The 22,742-nt window shown below is 50.4% G+C and overlaps 2 protein-coding genes across 5 annotated transcripts in view; one reads left to right on the forward strand and one right to left on the reverse strand.

Annotated features, from left to right (window-relative positions):
- Window positions 1–22,742, forward strand: part of XRCC6 (X-ray repair cross complementing 6) — a 223,839-nt gene that overhangs the window by 90,704 nt on the left and 110,393 nt on the right. The window lies entirely within an intron of this gene.
- Window positions 1,036–15,134, reverse strand: POLR3H (RNA polymerase III subunit H). Of its 4 annotated transcripts, none has more exons than XM_066358541.1 (7): window positions 15,062–15,134; window positions 14,687–14,817; window positions 11,989–12,085; window positions 4,413–4,499; window positions 3,802–3,865; window positions 2,287–2,488; window positions 1,036–1,339 (listed from the first exon to the last, which is right to left on the reverse strand). In XM_066358541.1, the coding sequence occupies exons 2-7, from the start codon at window positions 14,795–14,797 to the stop codon at window positions 1,286–1,288; spliced, it is 615 nt and encodes a 204-aa protein (XP_066214638.1). In that variant the 5' UTR covers window positions 14,798–14,817; window positions 15,062–15,134; the 3' UTR covers window positions 1,036–1,285. The 4 variants fall into 4 exon arrangements, with proteins under 4 accessions (XP_066214638.1, XP_066214639.1, XP_066214640.1 ...); XM_066358542.1 differs by having other exon boundaries at window positions 15,039–15,122; XM_066358543.1 differs by having other exon boundaries at window positions 15,089–15,120.

Raw genomic sequence — 22,742 nt, forward strand, 5'->3', positions numbered from 1 at the left:
GGGGAGGTGTCTTTTAACTAAACCAAAGTTGGTAGAGGCCCTCTAACCATGCCACAGCTGGACCTGTCACTACAGTGAAGGAGAATGAGCTGTCACACTTCTAAGCCCCTCTCCCTGCTCCTAACCCACATCTGCCTGCATGTCAGCCTCCCATACCTCCACTCCAGGCTGGGCCCAAGTTGGAGCCTCCCAGGGAAAGGCCCTCCGCTTCTGTGCAGCTAAAACCAGGGCCCTAGTGCTGCTGTGCCAGAGCTCCCATGCCACTGCTCCCCTTCCCCTGGCCTGGGCATTCAGTCCTCAAACACAAGTGGGCATAGTCCTTGTCTTCCAAGCAGGCCAGCCTGTTAAGGTCAGAGCTAGTCCACATTGTACATTGTCTTGTAGCCCTCAGCACAAGGCAGTTGCAGGCACTGATCCACAGCAGCTCCTCCCCCTGGAGCCATGCCCACTGGCACTATGGATCAAAAAGGCCAGGGCAGGGGCCCCTTCACCAAGGTAAGACTTACTACAGAACCAGTGTCCTTGTCCCGGCAGAAGTGGGTAAAAGGGCAGGAGGAACTTAGCAAAGACATTCTGAATAAATGGGGTGCTTCCCCTAGTGCCAAGATCTGGGGGTCCTCAGCAGACTCACAGGGTGTTCCTGGTGTGGCCACCTTCTGAGAGGGTGCTGTCCCCAGGCTACTGTACTGATGTGTGTGGGGAGGATACAGCTGGTCTCCGGCCCTCACCTTGGGCCAACAAAGCTCACAGCTTCTGCCTTCCATATGCTAGTGGGAAGGCAAGTGCTTGTCCCTTAACCCTCAGACTCCTCAGCAACTGACAGCTTCCATGGCCCAAGGCAGTTACCTCCCAGCCTCTTGCTCCCTGTATTACCTTAGAAGCCACCAAGCCCAGCCAGCCTGAAGCCTGGCCTGAGGTAGCCTGGCTCTCTAAAACCCCAAGTCCTGCCATTTCTGGGGGGGCTGTCTTCACAAGTGGCCTAAAGAGATGGACATGTCCCACCTGTGGCAACATGACACTAGCTATTGAGACAGGTGGCTCTTCAACTGATGCAGCTGTTTATTAAATGTCTTTGCCATTACAGAGAGCAGGACTTCAAGGAAGAGAAGCAAGGCTAGGACAGCTGGGGAAGGGACAAGCTGGCAGGGCCCTGGCCATGCCCTGTAGCTCCCTGCTATACACTCTGCTCCTCAGGCATCTGTGAGGCTGCTGTCATCTTCAGGCACCTCCTAGAGGGCTAGGATGGGGTCTGCTGACTGGGCTGGTCCACTCTCAAGCCCTAGGGCTAGCTGCTAGTCCACCAGGACAGAAGGCCCAGGCCTGGCTCACTAATGGATCCCTGCCAGGGAGAGAGAACAGGCACATTGCATCTACCTTCAGGGCTTGAGCCAACTGGCACAGGAGGCAACAGGAGCCCTTTGTCCATGGTACCCAGCAGATGCAGGGCTCCCAGCTGGCACTTATGGACCCACAGCCAGACCCCTCTCCTGCCCCACCTTCTGAGGCCTGTACAGAAAGTACTGGTTTACGGAAAGCACAGCCCCTGGCTCCAAGGCCTTGTAGTCTGGGACCATTCCTCATCCCCAGGCCTGTCCAAACCCAGGCACTAGCAGGCGAGTCATGGGCATACCCTCCCGAGCCACCTGGGGTCTCTTCCTTCCAGAAAGGCCTAGTGACCTTGAGCCCCAGCCGCCAAATACACATAGATGGGATGTCCTGGGCCTCCTAGATTTCTGACAAAGACACAGCCACCCCCAAAGCGAACAACCTGGGACCCACATTACAACAGAAAACTACTAGAAGGCCCCTAAAACCCTACTTTTGTCATGTGTCACAGAGTTCATGAGGGTAAAAGGCAAAAAGAAGCCAAGTCAAATCTGGCTGGTCAAAGCTCTTGGTGTTGAAGCAACCCTGAGGGTCACCCTCCCTTGAAGCCTCACCCTCCTTCTTGGGAATTTGGCTCCTCCCATGTCCCCTTTTGGTTTCTTTCTCCTTCAACCCATTAACAGTGGCCTTGTCATCCACCTCGGGCTGTCCCTCTCTTGCGGCAAAAATGTGACTCACCCACCCTCAACTGCTCTGACAGCAGTAACCAAAAGGGTTACTACCCCAGTCTACAGAAACCAAGGCTCCCCGGGGAGAAGTGATGGCCAGAGACCACCCAGACCTGCACCCTGAGCTGCTAGGAGAGGGGCTTCTAGGAGCAGGACCCAAGTCACCCCACCACTCCATGGCTGGCTTCTCCCACCATACAGTCGTTTCTGGCCACACATCAGGACATCTCACCAAAAGCGTGTAAGGGGCCTCCTTCTTCGGCAGCTCCTCACTGGCAGTGGTAGCCACAGCGGAGCTGGGCCCGGTAGGGGATGTGTCCACAAAACTCTCGTCCACCACCCGGAAGCGGATCTCCTCACCGGTGTCCATGTACAGGTCGTGTGCGCCTTCCTCTGTCTCGTACTCCCACACCCACACCTGCTCGGCGTCATCGCTGGACAGAGCCCGAGTCAAGGCAACAACCAGGCCATGGAGGAGCTCCTGGAAGTCTCAGGAAAAACAGTCCCATGTGCAAGTGGTGAGGTTGGGCCAGTTCTGCCCCCCCCCCCAGAAAGGAGCAGGAGCTCTTGGGGACCAGGACTCAGGCTGGGAATATGGGGGCCTCCACCAAGCACCTACAGGCTTCCTCTGGTCATTAAAGCAGGAAAGGAGACTTGACCACAGCCTGTTCCTGAGCAGGGGCCCCTTCCTGCCGGGCCTGACTCAGTCTGCACATCCCCTCAGAGGCTGACTGCCAAATGCAGAATCATCTCCACCATCCACCAGGTGACCCCAATCTGTCAGTGCCTTGGGGTCCCCATCTATCAAACAGGGACTTTAGCAAGGCCCACCCTCACAGGGCTGTTGTGAGGAGGTAAAATACAAAGAAAGTGCTTCCCAAGGACCCACCACCGGCCCACCAATGTCAGTTAAAACTATCCTGGATTCTGTGCATGATGCAATTCCATCTCCCTTTCCACCTGCACCTTGTGACACTGACCAGGCAGCACAAGGACTTTCCCAGTTTTCAAGAGGTTGGTGGTGGGATGGGAGGACACGTGCCTGAAGGCCTGCAGCTGGCAAGAGGACCAACTGGGCTGGATCAAGTTTTCTGACAAATTCTGGAATCACACACAGACCCTGTCCTTGGCCCTGCACAGGCCCAGCCAAAGTGCTGAACCAGCAAGGGGTACCCCTGGTCTCCCTACAGAGTCCACGCTGCCCTCTAGTGGCAGCCCCAGGGTCCTGCCTCCTATACCAGGTCCTGTGCAGGGCTCCACAGGTAAGTCATGATAGGATGCGGTTCCTCACATTGAGCAGTCTCAGGGAGGATGTATAGAAAGACAGTTCCAGTGTAGCAGGTTGAGGGCTGGGATGGGGACAATGGGGAAGACCAGCAAACAACCCAGCCCAGGACCCTCACAGTCAAGCCCTCAAATGCTAGCTGTTGCAGACCAGGGAAGAGGGGAGGGGAGCCAGTCAAGGCAAAGCTCTCAAGGGAAGTTATCTTTGAGATGATTCCTGCAGGGACAACCTAAATAAAGTGAACCGGAAATTACCGGTCCCCTGCCTAGCATACCACAGACACAACCAGGTCTGACAGCCCAAAAGCACGGGCATGTGGACACCATGGTCATTGTGGGAAGCACAGATAGGTCGGTGCTTCAGGGTGAGCACAGAGGTCAGCAGCCTCAGAGCACAGGACCCCCGCAAGGAATGAGAACTGGCTGAGCTCCTCTGTGACCCACTTTAACTTTGGGAGGATACAATTTGGCCGGCTGCTGCAGTGATTCTGGGGGGATGAGAACGTCATCGAAGAACCCTAGAGAGACTGAAAGCAAGTAACAGCATGAGACAGGATCTCACAGTGGACAATTAAGCAAAGAGGGATCTGGATACTCTCAAGAGGCAAGCCACTTACTCTGTGCTGCCCATGGGGCACGTGTTCCAATGGAAATCCAGGCCTGTCCCCAACCTCAGAGTCCCACATGGGCCTCTATCTATGCCACTCACACCCCTGAACAGCCACCACATTCTGAGGTGGACACCACATACTACATGGACCAGTGGGTGCTGAGGAACCTGTGTCACCTCCACCAACCAGCTCCAGGGCCCACCCTGAGGTCCTGAGGTCCGGCCTCACGGTGAAGCCTCAGCCGGCTGAGGTCCGCACCATTACTGAACACAAGAGGGGGGCTGACTGTTCTCGTTCACAAGCTTCTCTGATACCACGGGAAGACTCTGCTTCTATAGCTGACCCTTGCCCTGACCACATGAAGCACAGAAACTAAAGGGAGACTGGCTGGCCCAGTCACTGTCCCAACTGCTGTTCCCACCATGCTCCCGGGTCTTGTCTGAGGAGTCTGGGTGGCCATTACCGTGCACTCCCTCGGGGCTGCAGCCTTTGATCTTTCCGATCAGGATCTCGTCCAGGAATGGATGGAACACCACATAGCGAAAATGGACTGGAAATGAAGCAAGCATGTGATAAGCAGCCCTCACTTGCCAGCACACTGACCCAGAGGACCCATGGCTGCTCCAGGAGCCTGCCTAGCTGTCCACATGGAGTCCCTCTGTGGGCCCAGACCCAGCAGCTGAGCCAGAGGGACCTTCATGCCATCCCCTGCAAGGCCACAGCTCATCCCTCATAAGATGCCAGCAGCAATAGCCCCAAAACTGAGAGCTGGCTCCCAAGTCCATCTGATAATTCACAACTGAGCCCAGATTCTGGTCCACTGCTGATTGCAAAGTCAATTCCAGGCCTGACCTGTGGTGGCGCAGTGGATAAAGCATCAACCTGGAAACACTAAGGTTGCCGGTTCAAAACCCTGGCTTAGCCCTGGCCGGTTGGCTCAGTGGTAGAGCGTCGGCCTGGCGTGCAGAAGTCCCAGGTTCGATTCCCGGCCAGGGCACACAGGAGAAGCGCCCATCTGCTTCTCCACCCCTCCCCCTCTCCTTCCTCTCTGTCTCTCTCTTCCCCTCCCGCAGCCGAGGCTCCATTGGAGCAAAGATGGCCCGGGCACTGGGGATGGCTCCTTGGCCTCTGCCCCAGGCGCTAGAGTGGCTCTGGTCTCAACAGAGCGACACCTTGGAGGGGCAGAGCATCACCCCCTGGTGGGCAGAGCGTCGCCCCCTGGTGGGCGTGCCAGGTGGATCCCGGTCGGGCGCATGCGGGAGTCTGACTGTCTCTCCCCGTTTCCAGCTTCAGAAAAATACAAAAAAAAAACAACAAAAAACCAACAACCCTGGCTTGCCTGGTCAAGGCACATATGGGAGTTGATGCTTCCTGCTCCTCCCCCTTCTCTCTCTCTCTCTCTCTCTCTCTCTCTCCCTCCCTCCCTCCCCTCTAAAATGAATAAATAAATTTTAAAAAAAGTCAATTCCTCCCAACTCTCTCCTTTAAATTCCAAAAAGGAGGCCTGGCCATATAGCTCAATTGGTTAGAGCATCATCCTGATAAGCCAAGGTTTTGGGTTTGATCCCTGGTCAGGGCACATACAAGAATCAACCAATGATCTCGACCTGTGGTGGGGCAGGGAATAAAACATCGACCTGGAATACTGAGGTCACCAGTTCGGAACCTCAGGCTTTCCCTCTCCTCTCTGCACTCTCTAAAATGAATAAATAAAATCCTTAGGGGAAAAAAAATCAACCAATGAATGCATAAATAAGTAGAACAACAAATTGATGTTTCTCTTTCTCCCTCTCTAAAATCAATAAATTAAAAAACAACTATCTCGCCTGACCAGGCGGTGGCGCAGAGGATAGAGCATCAGACTGGGATACAGAGGACCCAGGTTCAAGACCCCGAGGTCACCAGCTTGAGCACAGGCTCACCTGGTTTGAGCAAAGCTCACCAGCTTGGACCCAAGGTCGCTGACTCGAGCAAGGGATTACTCGGTCTGCTGTAGCCCTCCCCCCCCCCCCTCGGTCAAGGCACATATGAGAAAGCAATCAATGAACAACTAAGGTGCCTCAACAAAAACTGATTATTGATGCTTCTCATCTCTCTCCGTTCCTGTCTGTCTGTCCCTATCTATCCCTCTCTCTGACTCTCTCTTTGTCCCTGTAAAAAACAAAACAAAACAAAACCCAACTATCTCCTGTCATAAACAGAAGTTTATATAAATAAATAGATAGATAGATAAGTTCTAAAAAGGACAGAAGCACCTGGCCAAGGCCCTGAATGATTAGTGAAGTTGCCCTAGGCACAGCTCTGACCTGGAATGAAATGTTAAAAGTGCCCTCAAATTAAGGGGGGGGGGGGAGAGTTGATAACCCAGCAAAAATGCTTCTGTAGGTTCTCGCGCCCTGCCCTTGGTGGTCCCCATTTGCCAAAGCCCAAAGAACAAGTGAGGTTTGTGTCTGCATCACCCACTCTGACCCCAGAGCCTGGCAAAAGCCATCTCCTTGTCACTCCTGCATCTTGCTTAAAGTTCTAGGGTGGAGGGGAGGTCCACGGTGTATCCACCACTGGCCTGAATTCAGCCAGGGCTAGAGAATAACTAGGGGGCTGACCCTTGCCAGTCACCAAGTGACCATCTCGATCTGATCATGCCAGCTGTCTGTCACTCTACTACTGCAGAGAGGCTGGGCAATCAGCTCACACAACTGTCCTGCTATTAGGAGACTCCTAGTCTTGCCCTAGTGCTGAATACGCCTGCCTCAGAAGGTTTAATCCCCAAACACAGGCTTCAGCCACTGCACCCTCAGGTTGTCTGGTCTGCCAAGGGACAGCAAGGCCCCCATGGCCCCCATCTCCCTGCCAGGCTGCCTCTTCATGGTCCACTGGGCAGGACAGCATGGGGAAAGGACAGAGGGGGCATCAGGTAATCCCTCATTGTCTGTGAGGAGACAAACATGAGTCATCTAAGTCATCATAAAGATGACAGGTCCCCATCTGACCTCACAGAGAGCAGATGAGGGCAGCCAAGGGTCACCTAACCACAGGATGGAAAAATCCTGTCCCCCATATGACACAACACCAGTTCAGCTTAATAAATCCCCACAGATCCCCTACCCAGTCTGTGCCAGGCTGATTTGGGCACCAGACTTATGAGGAGCAGGGTGCAGGACAATATGATCCTCTGCCCAGAGAACAACCACATTCAAAAGCACGTGGTAAGCCACCCAGGAGGCCAAGAGATGACTGATGAACACACTGTTGGGGTACAAGGGGATAGTATTTCGTCTCCAAGGATTGAAGTGCTGACGTGTGCTCTACTATAGATGACACTCGAGGACACCACACTGCGTGAAAGAAACCACTTACAAAGGCCACATATTTTATGATTCTACCTCTATGAAATGTCCAGAACAGGCAAACAAAAACAGAAGTAGATTAGTGGTTTCTAGGGGCTGGGAGAAGTAAATGAGTGATCACTAGGAGTACAGGGTTTCCTTATTGGGGTGATGACAATGTTCTGGAATTAGGGGTGATGGTTGCACAGCACTGTGATTATACTAAAAGCCACTGAATTGTATGCTTATAAAAGGGTAAACTTTATGGTATGTGAATTATATCTCAAATTTTAAAAAACAGGTCACAGGGTCAGCTGGAGGGCCAGTCAGGACAGTGTTGTGTTGGGGGCCACCTCTCAAGAGCCCTAGCTGAAGTTCTGGGATCTTCAGCCTGCAGATGGGAAGCCTGAAAAGTCAAAAATGATGGTCAGAAGGGCCACCAAGAAGAGAAAGACTTTCTTAGTTGTAGGCTTGAGCAAAATTTGTCCCAGAAGACATAGGGTTGCCTCACTGAACTGCACACTTGAAAATAGTTAAATGGCCTGACCAGGCCGTGGTGCAGTGGATAGAGCGTCGGACTGGGACACAGAGGACCCAGGTTTGAAACTTCAAGGTCACTGGCTTGAACGCAGCTCACCAGCTTGAGAGCAGGGTCGCTGGCAAGAGCATGAAATCATAGACATGACCCCATGGTCACTGGCTTGAGCCCAAAGGTTGCTGGCTTGAAGCCCAAGGTCGCTGGTTTGAGCCCAAGGCTGCTGGCTTGAGCAAGGGGTCACTCGCTCTGCTGTAGCCTTCCTTTCCCAGGTCAAGGCACATATGCAAAAGCAATCAATGAACACCTAAGGAGCTGTAAAGAAGAACTGATGCTTCTCATCTCTTTCCCTTCCTGTCTGTCTGTCCCTATCTGTCCCTCTCTGTCTTTCTCTGTCTCTGTCTCTCTCTCACACACACATACACACCAGGGTCATCAGCTTGATCCTGAGAACACCAAGGCCGCTGGTTCAAGCCCTGGTCAGGGCAGGTATGAGAAGCAACCGATGGGCGCACAACTAAGTGGGATACGAGCTGATGCTTCTCTATCTCTCTTTCTCCCTCTCTCAAAATCAGTGGGGGAAAAAAGTGGTAAAGCATAAATTTTATGTCATATATGTATTTTTTATCACAACTAAAAAAAAAAAAAGCAGGCCCTGACTGGCTGGCTCAGTGGATAGAGCATCAGCCCAGCATACAGATGTCCCAAGTTTGATCCCCAGTCAGGGAACACTTGAGAAGTGACTATCTGCTTCTCTCTCCTCCTTCTTTCTCTCTTCTCCTCCCACAGCCAGTGGCTCAACTGATTCAAGCATTGGCCCCAGGCGCTAAGGATTGCTCGCATGGTTTGAGCATTGGCTCTAGACAGGGGTTAGGGCCCGATCAGGGCACATGGGGAAGTCTGTCTATATCTCCTCCTCTCACTTAAAAAAAAAAAAAAAAAAAGGGCTGGCCAATTGGGCTACTGACACAAATCACACACAATGACTGACATCTTGTGAGCACTTCCTCTGTACCAAAGTCTGCACATGGTTTTTCTCGTTTACGCCTCACGCTCATTATCTGAGGTGGCTACTACTATTACTATTACACTATTTTTCCTGATGTGGAACCCAAGTCTTAGGTAAAGCAATCTGCCTGGGTAGAAGCACAAGGAACAGAAAAACTGGCAAGTGAATCTTCAAAGGCAGGAGAGTGGTGCTAAGCCCTCTCTCGGCACGTTCTCGGCCAAACCCTGGGTGAGAGCAGGACAGGGGGAAGGAGGCCCAGGCCAGGGTCAGCCTCAAAGCAGGGCGACTGATCCCCACTAGAAATCAACAACTCATCTTACACAGTGCTCAATAGGCCACGAGGACCTTTATAGCTGCCAACATTAACCCTATTTTACAGATGAGGAAACCGGGGCTGAGAGAGGTGAAGTTACTTGCCCAAGGTCCCACCAGGGAGGCCAGAGCCAGAATTCAAATCTAGGTCCATGAGGGGCCCAACCCAGTGCTCTAATCCTCATAACTCACCCCCTCAAAAATGGGTGACCTGGGTAAATGGAGGGGGATGAGGAATACCAAGTGAAATCTTATGCCCACTGGCAGAAACAACCAAATCAATGGATAGAATTTCTTCAAATTAAATGTTTTCCTTGACATCTGGTGCCTCATATTGTCTCCTGGACAACCAACGCCCACATCCAAAGGTAGAGAGTGGGTTCATCTCGATAGCACCCTCCTCTGTAGACGGGCCCTTGTGACACTGTCTTATTTTTCGGCTAATGAAACTGCTCCTAGCCCCTTCAAACAGCTTGTTTCTCAGGGCTCTCTGCAGAGCACAACAGCATCCATGAAAGCTAATTAAGTCTCTAGATCCCTGGACACGGTCACCAGGGCAGCCTCATGGCACGCTCTGGAATGCTCACACCTCTGTCTGTGCCAAGAGGCTGAGCAGTTCGGGCCAGGGCCCAGTGTCCCTGGGTGAGAATCACCTGGTTCCTGGTTAAAACAGTCTGTGGGCCCCACCCCAGAGACTGTGATTCAGCAGGTCTGGGCAGACATGCCAAATCCCATGCCCAGACTCTGACTAGCCCTGAAATACCTAAATGGCCCACTTGTCCTTTGCTTCTGATTTGGCAGGAGAGTGAATGCCCCACACCCTCCCTGAGAGCTCTTCTCACAGTAGCCCTTCTTTTGTTTCTCTGTCCCTCTCTCCTATCTGCTAGCCACCCCTCTCATCCCTGGTGCACATGCCTTTTAATGTGACTGCATGGAGAGGTGGACCCTTTTTCTCCATCCCCTGCTGCTGCTGCCACCGCAGCCTCTGCAGCCTTCAGCCATGTGACCTGCTTTGGCCAATGGGATATAAGCAGGGGCTCTCTTGCCTAGTCCAGCCTACTAAAAGGTGAGACCATGTGGAGCAGAGGTGAGCCATCCCAGCTGAAGCCCCAACCCCACCACCAAACAGTCCTCCAACCACCGGACACATAAGGCCAAGCCAGTGCAGAAGAAACCACCTAGCTGATGCACAGATTCAAGAGGAAAAGTTCACATCAACGAGCACTGAGCACTCACTATGCACCAAGGTCCTGTCCTAAGAGTTTTGTGTGTATTAATTGAGTAACCCTCACAACAGTCCTGTAATATAAAAACCACTGTTAGCTGCATTTTACATATGAGGAAACAAGGCACAGAGAGGTTACATATTCTGATAAAGTGAATTAAGTGGCAGAGTTTGGATTTGAACCCAGAGGCCACACTTTTAACCATTACATCCTAGTGCCCCTCAAAGTCCCTCACCCTCAACCAGCCTTCCTCTAGGAAGGACAGGTGTGCTCCCCTGCATACTTTTAAGCCAGCAATGATCTCTCCAAGTGTCTCTGCCTGCCCCTCACCCCCACCAGACTGACCAACCTGAGGGCCAGGCAAAGAGCAGGACTCAGGAGCAGATGAGACTAAAGGAGGCATAGACATAGAGCCCCAATCTCAAAGCTGGAGAGGTCTTGAGAATCACCTCATCTACTTCCCATTTCTTTTTTTATTTATTTTTATTTTTTATTTTTTTACAGAGACAGTGAGTCAGAGAGAGGGATAGACAGGGACAGACAGACAGGAACGGAGAGAGATGAGAAGCATCAATCATTAGTTTTTCAATGCGCGCTGCAACACCTTCGTTGTTCATTGATTGCTTTCTCATATGTGCCTTGGCTGCGGGCCTTCAGCAGACCAAGTAACCCCTTGCTGGAGCTGGCGACCTTGGGCTCAAGCTGGTGGAATTTTGCTCAAACCAGATAAGCCCATGCTCAAGCTGGCGACCTCGGGGTCTCAAACCTGGGTCCTCTGCATCCCAGTCCGACGCTCTATCCACTACGCCACCACCTGGTCAGGCTCTTTTACTTTTTTTTTAATTTCCATTGATTTTGAGAGAGAGAAAGAGAGAGAGAGAGAGAGAGAGAAAGGAAGGGGGAGAAACATAGGAAGGGGATGAAAGAGAGAAAGGAAGAGGGAAGGGGGGGAAGAGGGAGAGAGAAACATCAACTCATTGTTCCACTTAACTGTTCCATTCAGTTGTGCACCCATTGATTGCTTCTCATCCGTGCTCTGAATAGGGATTGAACCTGAATGTCAACATGCTGGAACAATGCTCTATCCACTGAGCCATCCAGCCAGACCACCTCCCATTTCTTTCTTTTTTTTCTCACAGAGACAAAGAGAGAGTCAGAGAGAGGGATAGATAGGGACAGACAGACAGGAAGGGAGAGAGAGATTAGAAGCATCAATTCTTTGTTGCAGTACCTTAGTTGTTCATTGACTGCTTTCTCATATGTACCTTGACCGTGGGGCTACAGCAGACCGAGTAACCCCTTGCTCAAGCCAGCGACCTTGGGCTCATGCTGGTGAACTTGACTCAAACCAGATGAGCCCGCGCTCAAGCTGGCAACCTCGGGGTTTCGAACTTGAGACTTCCGCAACGCAGTCTGACGCTCTATCCACTGCGTCACCGCCTGGTCAAGCACCTCCCATTTCTTATAAACGAGGAACTGAGACCCAGAGAGAAGATTCCGCCCACTGTTACCCAGTCAATTCCTGGCAGAGTCAGGACTAGCCCCCAGGTCTCCCAACTTCCAGATGAGGACTCCCACCACCAAAAACTGAGCCTCAAAAACCCAGTGCCCCAAGAGGAGAGGGTACGCACCTTTGGTGTGCGACGCGCCATCCCCAGGAAACACATAGGCATCCTCCAGCTTGGTGATGTCGAAAAGACAGATGCAGAGTCCCACGTTGTACACAACCTATGTGCATCAGTGTACACACACACACACACACATACACACACACGGTGATCCCTGAGGCCCAGCTGCCAGGCAGTCTCTGAGACCCACCACCTCAGAGGAGGTATCATCACCGCCATCTAGTAGCTGGAAATGAGCTGGGGCATTGCTTTACAGTAACCTCAAAAGGAGATAGAGTTCTGGAAAGAACAAAGTCTTTGGTGACAAGGCTGATCCACTTTACAATGCCAGCTCCACCATTCACTATGTGACATCCAAGGTCACCTCTCTGAGCCTCAATTTCCCCAACTGCAAAAATGGACATGCCAGGTTCGCAGGCTTGTTAAATAAAGAAAATGGAAAGCCCTTATCCCAGTACCTGGCTTACGCTAGAAATAATAATAGTCAATCAAGAATCACTATTATTACTAGTATGGATCAGTGGTAGGGAAACCACTGTTAAACCTTCAAAGCAAGGTCCCCAAGTCCTTGCTAGAGCTCACAGCTCAGTGAAAATCAGAACCACAGCTAATATCTGTTTTGCTCACAAAGTCTCAGAAACACAGACATGACTACAGAGACTGAGGCAGTCAGAGTGACACATAGCCAAGGTCCCAAGAATGGGCAGAGAACTCCCCACACTCCATACCCACCCCAGGATGCTCCAAACAACTGGCCACTTGCTTGGTGTCTGTTAATCTGCCACCAGTGTCAGCACCTCCCAATTAGAGACCTTGCAGAACTGTTCAAGGATGAGCAAGAACCTCAGAGAACTCAAGAGTCCTAGCTAGATCTCACCGCAATGAGGCTAAGTCCAGCACAAGCTCTATGCTCTTGGCTTAAACCATGGACTTCTCTATGAGGTCTCTTCTCAAATGACTTAATAATTCAAATACAGAAAGATTTGCCTGACCAGGCAGTGGCGCAGTGGATAGAGCGTCAGACTGGGATGCAGAGGACCCAGGTTCGAGACTCTGAGGTCGCCAACTTGAGCGCGGGCTCATCTGGCTTGAGCAAAAAGCTCACCAGCTTGGACCCAAGGTCGCTGGCTCGAGCAAGGGGTTACTCGGTCTGCTGAAGGCCCGTGGTCAAGGCACATGTAAGAGGCCAATCAATGAACAACTAAGGTGTTGCAACACTCAACAGAAAACTAATGATTGATGCTTCTCATCTCTGCATTCCTGTCTGTCTATCCCTCTCTCTGACTCTCTCTCTGTAAAAAAAAAAAAAAAAATTGTTTCAACAGGTCACTGAAGGACCCATACCACAAAAGCAGGACATTCCTTTCTCGGATTTTGCATACCTTCTCTCTCTACAGTGGTCACCCCCCCCCACACACACACACACACACACAAAACCCCTTGCTTTTTACATCACAAAGTAACCAGAAGCCATCTACTAAGCACTCTATGAGTTCTCGCCACCACCACAAACTACCCAGATCTGCACAATCCTTCTGTGAGCTCAGACTCTATGGAAGGGACTTGCCTCCTGTCTAAAGCCATCCAATGTTCTTCTTGCTGGCTCCTCCCTATCATCTCCTGCTGTTCTACAGATGAAGACCAAAACCCCACGAAGTCCTGCAGGCCCTGTGTGGCCTGACCGCTGCCACCGCGTCAGCCTGGCCAGGCCATACCAGCCTCCTCCATGCCATGAAAGTGCAGTATTCCCTCCAAAGGCCACAGGGCCTTTGCAAATGCTGTTTCGTCTGCCTGCACAGCTCTTCTCTCTGCCCAGCCCTTCCCACCACGGAAAAACTAATTCCCTAGTTAACTCCTCCTCACCCTAACTAAGTAGACTGTCATCCTAGTTGTAGGTGAAGTTCCTTTCTTTCACTGGCTTGTGAACACTTGTCTTCTGTAGACATTACTTCAACTTGTCATCAGACTCAACTGTGGGACCCTCTCATTTGTATCTGCTTTTCCCTTCACACTACAGGGCGAAACCTTGTCTGTGTCATTCATTCAATCAACAGAGTAGTTATGAAACATCTACTCTGTGCCTGGCTCTGCATAATATGGAGGAATATCCCCCAATAAAACTGTGGGGAAGAAGACAGACAAAGGCCCCTGCCTTCATGGAGAAGAAAAGAGAAAAACAGTAACACAGTAAACAAATAAAAAAATAGAGTATAGTAAGAGCTAAGAAGGAAAGAATGATATACACAGAATAACTGAGGAGGGTTACTACAGAAAAGGCGGTAGGCAGACCTCTGGCGAGCTGGCACTATGGCACATAGACCTGGCACAAAGAAGTTGCACATAAATTTCTTTGCAGGAATGAATGGATAAATCTACTGACCATCCATTTTCACAAAAACAATGTGTGGCTGAACAGCAATTATTATTTCTATTTTACAAATGGAAACTGAGACCCAGATTGCAAAGTAGGTTGGAAGTGTGAAATCTAGCAATTCGCAGTTACAAGGGCCTTTCTCAAATCCAGTTTCCCTTTTGATTCCCTCTAACATCGTTGTGGGGTAAGGAAAGAACGGGTGAAGAACCAGGGTTCTGAGATAAGCCTTGCCCAAGGCCAAGACTTGGTATGAGCAAGGCCAGGCCTGCAGCATGCGGGTGGGCCTTCCCGTGACAAGGCTCAGCAGCAACCCGGTAGGCCCAATACCTTGTTAGCTAACTTCTTATTCAGTTCCTCGGCAATGGAGTCGTTGAGCTTTCTGTCAAACTGCCACGGAGGGATCCGCACAGTGTCCAACATCTCCACCAAGACGAACATCCTGGCCGACGCTGGGGGGTCTGGGAACGGGAGGGTCAGTCAGACACCCGGGCATGGGTCTGCGGGGATTCCCTGAGCCCCCTCCTTCGCGTCCCAATCGCTGAGGCACGCCTCTGGCCGGCAGTGGGGCTGCGTGGTAGGGCCTGCGGCGCCCCGTGCGGGGGCACTTTCCACTACAGCAAAGGAAGGAAACTGATGCTCAGAGCGAAGGATCTTAATCCAGCATGAAGTGAGTGCGTACCCACCAAAACACGAGCCACGTACCACGCACCGGCGCCTTGCACCGCGTACCTACACGCAGCCGACGGTCGCACGGCTTTGGGCGAGAGTACCAATCATATCGCTTCCGGAGAATGGACCAATAGGAAGCATCTCCCCGCCCCGGACGTAGGGCGTTGCTGCCTACTGGTTCCTTCGCGAAGAGGGGTGGGGAGGACCCTGGATGGGGAGGGCATCGCGGAACTGTCAACACTTTTTGGTTGCTAGGCGCCTCAGTGTAACCAATCATCTCTCTCCTGTGCTATAGTCTCCTTGCGGTTCTCAGGCTGTTCTCTGCCTCCCCCCAGCCAGAGTGATCCCTTCAAAACCCAAACACAATATAGTACTCTGGACACGGGGAGAAGGACTGGAAAGGAACAGGCAGGGCCTTTCTGGGGTGACAGAAAAGTACAGAAATGTTCTATATCTTCTTTTAGGGAGCGGTTACATAGATATACAAAATTCCCAAAACTCATGTAACTCAACACTTGGGATCTTTGCACTTATTGTAGGTAGATTACATCTCAATAGAAAAGTGGTAATAAGTTGGGACCAAAAACCACCCCAGTAGCTTCCCACTGGACTAATAATAAAGTGTAAATCTTTATGGTAGCTCACAAGGCCCTTCAGGGTTTCACTCCATACCCACACCTCCAGGTCTCTCTCCCCCAGGTTCCAGCCTCATTCACCTTGATATGATTGTTAATTTGGGCTTGGGCTAAGATAATTTAATAACTTGTTCAAGATCAAGGGCTGCTAAGTCTAAACCTCCACATTACACTGCCACTCAAGTTAGTGAGTTGTGAAAATACACAGTAGTGTATTGTGGGCAGCTGTGTAAGTAAAGTGACCAATTGTCCTCCTTTAGGGAGGATAGTCCTTCTTTTGTAAGTTCCATCCTCCCTCAAAAAGTGTCCTCCTACAATGTCCTCCTTTTTGATATTGGAAGACTAATCTGTAAATGTCCGTATTTGATTGATGCAGAGTCGATCCATTGCATGTGATATGATGTATTTGTATTTGACATGACGATTCCTCAAGGATCAGTACAGTGCAGCAAGAAGCAATTATGAGACACATGTGCTCCACATGGGAGACCTTGAGAGAGCGCACAATATACCAAGCACGCAAATGGCTTTGTGTACTTTTTACTGAAACATGACATGGCACATACAACATTGTAGACTCACGATTATTTTTTTCTCAATGAATATTCAATCATAGGTAAGCACAATTCATGTTTTATTAATTCATTATTTATTTAGTAATTTCCAAATATGTATAATTTTATTTACAAGTATTTTCCCAAAATTTGAGTTTTAAAGTGGAAATCTAACCTCAAACCATATCTATTAATAACATATTTTGATTAAATAGTTGCATAAAACAGATTTTTTTAATTATTTTTATTTATTTATTCATTTTAGAGGAGAGAGAGAGAGAGAGAAGGGGGAGGAGCAGGAAGCATCAACTCCCGTATGTGCCTTGACCAGGCAAGCCCAGGGTTTTGAACTGGCGACCTCAGCAGTCCAGGTCGATGCTTTATCCACTGTGCCACCACAGGTCAGGCAAAACAGATGTTTTTTAATTAGAAAATGATAAATATATCCGAATATCACTCCACATTAGTGGTTTTGTTTGATATTTAGTTTCACTAAATTAGTACTTTTTTCTTACAATTATTATTAAAAATTAATAGGCATGTAAGCATAATTATAATATAAAATATTATAAATGTTTATTATGTGTTTATCATATTATAGTGTATTGTTGCAATGAATAAAATGTTTCTTTTATTTATAATATTGTTTTCTTTAATTTATTTTTGTCCTTTTCATTGTAAAAAAGTTGGTCACTTTAGTGTTAGGCTTTCTCGTGGGGTTACCAGCTGCAAGCACTTTGCCTAATTGATACGTGAGTGTGTGGCTGCACCATGTGTGTATGGCCTCTATAAAGCTACTGGTGCTTGTGCTCGAGTGAGATTGGGGATTGCTGATGCATGAATTGCCTGCCTGCCACTGTGAGGGGCCATTTTGTGGTTTGTTTGCCTGAGAGACGGTTTTCCCTGCCTGAGTGCTTGTCCACCATTGTGAGACTTTATTAAATGGAATGGCCCAATCTTTTCCAGCTCCGCAGTTTAACTACTGTCTGCCCAAATCCAATGTGGACCTGCCTGGCGTTGGCTACCAGCATTACATCTGGTGCAGCGAGCAGGATTTGGAGCAGATTAGTATGGAGCCTGCGACACCCTTGAGGGGTGGAATAGAAGAGTGACTGTTCCCAGTGGTTTTCCTGGTGGGGACCTTGGGATGGGTGTTTTTTACAATCCTGCAAGAAGAAACCAAGGGCGAGGTCAAAAGCTCCAGGATAAGCTGTATACTGAGCGCCAATGACAGTGTGAACTAGAGCAAGTACTGGAGAAGGAGGCCAACCAGGTCAAAGAGTTGCAGTGTGAGGTGCAGGCTGAGCTCTAATGGTGCCTGAAACTGGTGCAATCTCTGGACAAAGATTTATGGGTTCGTGAGTTGCAGTTTGCCCTGGAAGCTGAACGTTGGCAGTGACGGCTGTTGGAGAAACAACTGCTGGTTCAGGAGCTTGAGAGTCAGCTTCAGGCTGAGAGCTGGCCGCCACAGAAGCCAAAGTGGGCGCAGAAGATGGAGCTGCATTCCTGCCAGTGGAGTAGCTCTGAGTTGGCAGGAGCAGGTGTTTTCAACTCTTCTAAAGGGGAGGCTCAGACTGCAATTGCCACCTGCAGACTCAGAGCACAGCCTGTGGTCGCCAAGAAGGTAAAATCCCAGCAGCAAATAGTCCCTCAGGGGCAACCACAGCCTCCTCCACAGATAGTGGAACACACTGTGGTCTAGCCTTATTATACCCAGATAGAGCTGATGGAATTGGGGGCACAATTCAGGAAGAAATCCATGGAGCCACTGGCAGCCTGGCTACCAAGGTTGTGAGACATAGGGATGGATGGCATCATGCTCTCTGAAACAGAGATGGAGAAATTGGCCGTCATTAGCACACACTCCTCCTTGAGGCAGCATCTTCAGAACTGCCCTGACAACTGAGGAAACCATACCCTATTAGAATGGGGGATGGCTGCCATTTGTATGGTCTGGCAGAATGCTGGGGACTTGCTGGGGGCAGTGAGTAAGTGGCAGTGCTATAATGAGTTAGTAAAGGTCCTTCAGGAACTAGGTATGAAGAATGCTGTTTTCAATCCAGGGGCCCCCATGGACCAGACAAGGAATGGCCAGATGCAGGATCTTATCCTCTGCAACGCTCCATCAGCCCTTTTTGGGTCACTAGTGGCTATCCTGGGCCCCTATGTGAGAGCCTGTCAATGTGGTTACACAGATGGTAGCAGATTTAGGGGAGCTGGAGGTAGCACGGAATCACAAAACTGTGAGGGTTGCTGCCCTTGCTTCCCCTCTGACTAGCAAGAGGAACGGGCCTGTGAAAGTTACCAGAACACAGATATGGGTAGATTTAATTGAGGCTGAGGCAGATAGGGAAAAATTGGATGGCAAGCCTAATAAAGGTTATTTTGGAGCTTTAGTAGCAACTTAAACCAGGACAGAGATTCCAGCCGCTGAGATGAACGACTCCCTGAAGGAGAGGGAGGATCCCCAAGATGCACTGTTCCAGTTTGAATAAGACAAAGGCTGAGGGACCCATCTAACAGGGATGGGTGGGACCGGAGGCCACACATGGAACTGGCTATCCACCGGTCCCCTTCTAACGTACAATGGGTATTGGCCTTGGTGAATACAGGTGCAGAATGTTCCCTTCTTTTTTTTTTTTTTTTTTTACAGAGACAGAGAGAGAAGAGAGAGAGTCAGAGAGAGGGATAGACAGGGACAGACAGACAGGAATGGAGAGAGTTAAGAAGCATCAATCATTAGTTTTTTGTTGCACATTGCAACACCTTAATTGTTCATTGATTGCCTTCTCATACGTGCCTTGACAGCGGGCCTTCAGCAGACCAAGTAACCCCTTGCTCGAGCCAGCGACCTTGGGCTCAAGCTGGAGAGCTTTTTTTTTGTATTTTTCTGAAGTTGGAAACGGGGAGGCAGTCAGACTCCCACCTGCGCCCGACCAGGATCCACCCAGCATGCCCACCAGGGGGCAATGCTCTGCCCATCTGGGGCGTTGCTCTGTTGCAACCAGGGTCATTCTATCTAGTGCCTGAGGCAGAGGCCATGGAGCCATTCTCAGCGCCTGGGCCAACTCTGCTCCAATGAAGCCTCGGCTGTGGGAGGGGAAGAGAGAGATAGAGAGGAAGGAGAGGGGGAGGGGTGGAGAAGCAGATGGGCGCTTCCCCTGTGTGACCTGGCTGGGAATTGAACCCGGGACTCTTGCATGCCAGGCCGACGCTCTACCACTGAGCCAACCAGCCAGGGCCAGCTTTTTTTGCTCAAACCAGATGAACCCTCGCTCAAGCTGGCGACCTCAGGGTCTTGAACCTGGGTCTTCCACATCCCAGTCCGACGCTCTATCCACTGTGCCATCGCCCTGAACATTTGGTCAGGCAGAATGTTCCCTTCTTTATAGGAGCCCAGAACAGATTACTGGGACCCCAGTGGCCATTGACGGGTATGTAGGCCAAACTGTTCAAGTGAAGCCATTAACTATTCCACTGGGGATAGGAAAAGTGCTTTTTAAGCCATATAAGGTATTTGTATCCCCTATTCCTAAACATATTTTGGGGGTAGATGTCTTACAACGACTGTGGTTAGAAACTACAGCCGGGGAGTTCCACCTGCAAGTCTCGGTTGTGAAGGCAGTGTTGTGGGGTCATGTAGCACATTCCCCCTTGCAATTACGGGTTCCCTGGTGTGTGACTAGCACGAAGCAGTACTGCCTGCCAGGCAGCTATGAAGAAATCACTGGGATAGGCCCTGGCTGGCTAGCTTAGCATTAGAGCATTGGCCCGGCGTGTGGAAGTCCCGGGTTCGATTCCCAGCCAGGGCACACAGGAGAAGCGCCCATCTACTTCTCCACCCCTCCCCCTCTCCTTTCTCTCTGTCTCTTTCTTCCCCTCCCACAGTCAAGGCTCCATTGGAGCAAAGTTGGCCTGGGCACTGAGGATGGCTCCAGAATAGCTCCGGTTGCCTCGCAGCAACAGCCCAGATGGGCAGAGTATTGCCCCCTGGTGGGCATGCCGGGCAGATCCTAGTCGGGCACATGCAGGAGTCAGTCTCTCTGCCTCCCTGCTTCTCACTTCAGAAAAAAAAAATAATTAAAAAAATAAAAAGAAAAGAAATCACTGGAACAGTCCTTGAACTAGAAAAGGTGGGGATTATCTAGCTGGCACACAGCCCTTACAATTCCCTACTGTGGCCTGTGCGCAAACCAGATGGAACCTGGCGAGTGACAGTGGATTACAGAGAACTTAATAAAGTTGTTCCCCCTTTGCATGCTGCTGTACCCTCAATAGCTAACCTGATGGATCGGTGAAGCCATGTGTTGGGGACAAACCACTTTGTGGCAGATTTGGCTAACGCCTTTTTCTCTATTGATATAGCTGCAGAGAGTCAAGACCAATTTGCCTTCACTTGGGAAGGGCGGCAATGGACCTTTAGGATATTACCACAGGGTTATTTGCATAGCCCCACCTTGTGTCATGGGCTGGTGGCTGCTGACCTGGCTAAATGGAAACAACCAGAGGCAGTTCATATGTATCATTATATTGATGACATTATACTAACTAGTGACTCTTCCAGAATTGGAGCAAGCAGTCCCTACCCTGCTATCCCATATGAAAGCGTGTGGCTGGGAGGTCAACGAGGGCAAATTACAAGGACCTGGGTTATCTGTTAAATTGTTGGGAGTTGTCTCGTTGGATAAGACAAAGGTTATCTTATCTATATAATAGATAAGATCCAAGCATACTCTGTACCCACCCACTACGGTAAAGCAGTTACAGGAATTTCTAGGGCTGTTGGGGTATTGGCGAGCATTCATACCCCATTTAGCTCAGTTACTGCATCCCTTATATCATCTTATTTGGAAGGGGGTTCGCTGGAATTGGACTGAGCAGGCACAAGGTGCATTTGCAGCAGCTAAGAAAGATGTCAAGGTGGCACAGGCCTTAAATGTGTTTGATCCTGCCAGTCCCTGTGAGCTTGATGTCCATGTAACCCCTGAGGGGTTTGTGGCAACGGACAGAGCGACTATGGCAACCTATTGGGTTTTGGTCCCAACTGTGGAAAGGTGCTGAAGTCCATTACTCATTAGTGGAAAAACTGTTGGCAGCTGTGTATACTGCCCTTCTAGCCACTGAGAGTATTAAAACCACAATTCCAGTTATGGTCAAGACCACATACCTATTGCAGGATGAGTGAGAGATTGGGCAACCAAACCTCGTATTGATATAGCCCAAACCTCCACCCTGGCCAAGTGCGATGCATACTTGCAACAATGCTATGCTCTTAGCACAAGCCCATTGAGAGTAAAACTGCAGGAAGTCTTGGATTCAGTCACCTATGTGACCTTAGAATCAGCTGGGGTTCAGGAGGCAGAACCTGAAGTCAGTCCCTACTAGGAGGGGCACATTGCCCATTGCAGAGGATGCCTGGTATACTGATGGTTCTAGCAGGGGCCAGGTGGATGACCATAGCCTTCTATCAGCCACTGAGACTATTTGGATGGACACAGGTACAGGCCAAAGCAGCCAATGGGAGGAATTAAGAGCCATATGGCTAGTTGCCCATAATGAACCTTACCTCTGGTGATTTGCACTGACAGCTGGGCTGTCTGTCATGGACTGGCCCTTTGGATTGCCACTTGGCACATTAACCAGTGGATGGTAATGCACCGTCAGCTATGGGGTCAGGCCATGTGGCAGGCCTTATGGGAAATAGGACACCAGAAACAGGTGACAGATAGTATACCATGTCACAGGGCATGCCCCTCTAGCCCATCCTGGGAATGATGAGGCTGACACTTTGGTGAGGGTACAGTGGTTGGAGACTGTGCCTGCAGGTGACATGGCTCAGTGGCTCCATCAGCATCTGCTCCATGCAGGACAAAAAACTATGTGGGCTACTGTTAAGGCATGGAACTTGCCTGTGTCCTTTGCAGAGAGGTACTTGCAGACTGTGAGCAATGTGCAGTGTGTTCCAAGGAGCACCCGCAGAGACAATCTGTATCACCTGGCCAGATCCAAAGAGGTTGTGTTCCACTGACACGGTGGCAAATAGATATCGTTGGACCTTTACCAAAGTCCAACGGGTACTGGTATGCAGTCACATGTGTAGATACTGCCGCCGGTCTGCTTACTGTTTACCCTGCCCATAACCCAGACCAAAGGGCAGTCATACAGGTTCTGGACTGCCTGAGTACCATGTACGGGCAGCTGCTGCTCCTTGAAAGTGACAATGGTACTCATTTCACGGGTTTTTTGGTGAAGCAATGGGCTCAAGACCTAAGGGTGGACTGGAAGTACCATGTCCCCTACCACCCACAGGCTGCTGGTATCACTGAGTGGTATAATGGACTCTTAAAGCAGGGACTGCGACAGGAGGGCGGCACTGGCTCCCTTACTGTATGGACACGCTGCTTGTGGACAGTACTCCGGATTTTGAATGAGAGACCTCGATGGGGGCCCCAGCTCCAGTGGAGGCCCTCCTGCACTGGGCAGCTGCTCCCATCTAGTTGCAGATACACACCAAGGATGCTTTGC

Source organism: Saccopteryx leptura, chromosome 1 (assembly GCF_036850995.1).
Source record: "Saccopteryx leptura isolate mSacLep1 chromosome 1, mSacLep1_pri_phased_curated, whole genome shotgun sequence".
Classification (NCBI taxonomy): Eukaryota; Metazoa; Chordata; class Mammalia; order Chiroptera; family Emballonuridae; genus Saccopteryx; species Saccopteryx leptura.

Bases quoted from the DNA above. Each gene is read 5' to 3' on its own strand.
- POLR3H (XM_066358541.1), bottom strand. From the start codon at position 14,797: ATGTTCGTCTTGGTGGAGATGTTGGACACTGTGCGGATCCCTCCGTGG. The intron at 4,500-11,988 runs GTGCGTACCCTC...CTTCATTTCCAG, and splicing joins TGGCGCGTCGCACACCAAAG to TCCATTTTCGCTATGTGGTG. The intron at 3,866-4,412 runs GTAATGGCCACC...ACTTGCTTTCAG, and splicing joins CAGCCCCGAGGGAGTGCACG to TCTCTCTAGGGTTCTTCGAT.